This window comes from Eriocheir sinensis, chromosome 25, assembly GCF_024679095.1.
Source record: "Eriocheir sinensis breed Jianghai 21 chromosome 25, ASM2467909v1, whole genome shotgun sequence".
In the NCBI taxonomy this organism is placed as follows: Eukaryota; Metazoa; Arthropoda; class Malacostraca; order Decapoda; family Varunidae; genus Eriocheir; species Eriocheir sinensis.
This window is the reverse complement of record NC_066533.1, coordinates 12,412,012-12,414,511: the sequence shown is the minus strand read 5'-3', so window position 1 is coordinate 12,414,511 and position 2,500 is coordinate 12,412,012. Positions and strand designations below refer to the sequence as shown.

At 45.2% G+C, this 2,500-nt stretch overlaps 1 protein-coding gene across 2 annotated transcripts in view; it reads right to left on the bottom strand.

Annotated features, from left to right (window-relative positions):
- LOC127003382 (leucine-rich repeat and fibronectin type III domain-containing protein 1-like protein) overlaps positions 1–2,500 on the bottom strand; it is a 33,301-nt gene that overhangs the window by 26,491 nt on the left and 4,310 nt on the right. For both annotated transcript variants that reach the window (XR_007757057.1, XM_050869935.1), the window contains exons 3-5: positions 1,833–2,048; positions 1,084–1,258; positions 153–328 (exon numbers count right to left, since the gene is read on the bottom strand). Coding sequence is in view for 1 of the 2 variants with exons in the window: in XM_050869935.1 (XP_050725892.1) it covers positions 153–328; positions 1,084–1,258; positions 1,833–2,048 (567 nt within the window). In the remaining variant the exon portion in view is untranslated. The remainder of the gene's footprint in view (positions 1–152; positions 329–1,083; positions 1,259–1,832; positions 2,049–2,500) is intronic.

The following is a 2,500-nucleotide window of genomic DNA, read 5'->3' as shown; positions in this document are numbered from 1 at the left end:
TCACACACTCAGACTTCTCTTTTGGCCTTTCATACTGTTTTCTTTTGTTAGAGCAGCGGGCCTTTTTGTTCCTCCTTTTGTTTCTTGCCCTTGAGCTGCCTATCTCGCTGCAAAAAATCAACAACAAAAGACTCGCTGGCTCACTCGCTTACCCTGAGTTCGGAGAGGGTGCTGAAGGCCCGGGCGGGGAAGCGGGTGATGAGGTTATTGAGAAGGGAGAGCGAGGAGAGGGTATCGTTTATGCCCGTGAAGTCCTCCGGCGCCAGGCTCTGCAGAAGGTTCCTCTCCACGTTGAGCGCCGTCAGGGAGTGGAGGTTTCTTAGCACGCCTACAGGAGAGCGGGGAGGGAGGGAGAGAGGATAGATAAGGCGAGGGTTCATTTCATTGTCTATAGTCCCCACGTTCCTACATATCCACATCTGATAAGGCTTTCGTAGAGGTTGTTGTGGGTATGTCCATAGGTATCTTTATGAGCCAATGAGAAAAGCTTGACAAATCTTCTGTATCATGAATGTAGAAAACACTCATGCGAACCCGACTACTCCTCTTAGTGGCTTTTGGATATATTTGTCGTGAGAACCGAGAGTGTGAGAATACGAGTCCCCCGAAAGCAGTATAGCCATAACAGGCCTTAAACACATAGTAATTTCTTCTAGGGAGTTTGTATACCTGATTGATTGATAAGTTTATTTTATTTTATCCATTTATTTGCTTATTAATCCACAAAACAGGAAGAAGTGAACCAAAACAGCTCTCATAAACGACTTAAACTTACTCTTGGGCCGTATATTTTATCCTACCCCATTTATCTAACTCTCTAATTGATTGATAGTTTATTGTTGCAAGTAAACAACAAAGGAGAAGGGAGGTGCATGCCATCCTAATTCCCAGGCTAACTATTCCTTATACTCATTCATCTGCTTCTTCATACACTAAAATAAGAAGAAGCATACCATTATAGCCCTTAAAAACAATGTAAGCTTATTCTCAGGCTCTTATCTAACTTTAGTCGAGAGAAAAGTACTATACCCCGAGGTCCCATATTGGCAGTGTGACCAAAACAGGCATCAGACCCTTCCTTACCTTTCTCGAGGCTGCGGATCTCGTTCTGGGCGATGTCGAGGAAGGCAAGGACGGGCAGGTTGACGATGGCCCGCGGGATCGCCTTCTGCTGCGTGTCCTTCAGGTTGAGGTTCTTCAGGGTAGACTCAAGCCCCGCGAAGGCCCCGTCAGCCAACACCAGATTGTTCTCCGCCAGCTGGAAGGGTGAGGAGGAGGAGGAGGAGGAGGGAGGATGGGGGAGGAGGAGGAAAGGACAAGAAAGTTAAAAAGGAAAGTAGAAGGAGAGAAGAGAGAGAGAGAGAGAGAGAGAGAGAGAGAGAGAGAGAGAGAGAGAGAGAGAGAGAGAGAGAGAGAGAGAGAGAGAGAGAGAGAGAGAGAGAGAGAGAGAGAGAGAGAGAGAGAGAGAGAGAGAGAGAGAGACACGGCATGAATTATTAATCAGCCACATAACGGAGGAGGCCAAAACGGAAATTAGGTGTCGTATACGAATATAAACTAAAAATAACCTTAACAAACAAGACAAAGGATCATGAGTTTGCAAGGCTAATATGACACACACTAATTAAACACAGCAAAAAACAATAACAAAAACACACACGGATATGATATGTTAACTTCCTAAAACACTCCTAAATAACAAATGAATGCAAGTCATGGAAGTTCACAAAGAATCCAAACCTCTTACGAATCTGACAACTTAGGATCGAGTAGCATAAACAGAGATGCTAGACAGGCTCAAGAGGTCACCAAAGAAGATCGAATCCTCTTACCTTTAACGTGGAGAGTCGTAACCCATTGAAAGCGTCCCTCGGAATGTTGGTGAGGAGGTTCCCGGAGAGGTCGAGTAGTTTGAGTCTTCGTAGCCTCGTCAGCGCCTCCGTCGGTACCTGTGAGATCCTGTTGTCCTGAAGGTTGAGGTTCTTGAGCTTGTCCTCGAGGCCCCTGAAGGCTCCCTCGCTGATGTTGTAGATCCCGCACGAAGAAAACTGTGGAAGGGAAGGAAAGGGGAGTGAAGAGAGGGAATGAGAAAATGGATAGAAGGAAGAGGAGTGGAGGGTAAGAAAGTTGAAGGATAAGAAGAAGAAGAAGAAGAAGAAGTAGATGAAGAAGAAGAAGTAGAAGAAGAAGAAGAAGAAGAAGAAGAAGAAGAAGAAATAGACGAAAATGAAGAGAGAGAGAGAGAGAGAGAGAGAGAGAGAGAGAGAGAGAGAGAGAGAGAGAGAAACAAACTCATAACCCTTGAAAGTGAAGGCGGGTGGCAAAAGCGCGCGTGACTGACGAAGTGAAAAGAATAACGAAGGAGAAAGTGAATTAATTGATGAAACGAAATGAGAGAAAAAAAAAGCCTTTGAAAATTCCGTCTATGTCGAAAATGGAGGCCAATGTCGTTATCACAAAGGAGAGAGAGAGAGAGAGAGAGAGAGAGAGAGAGAGAGAG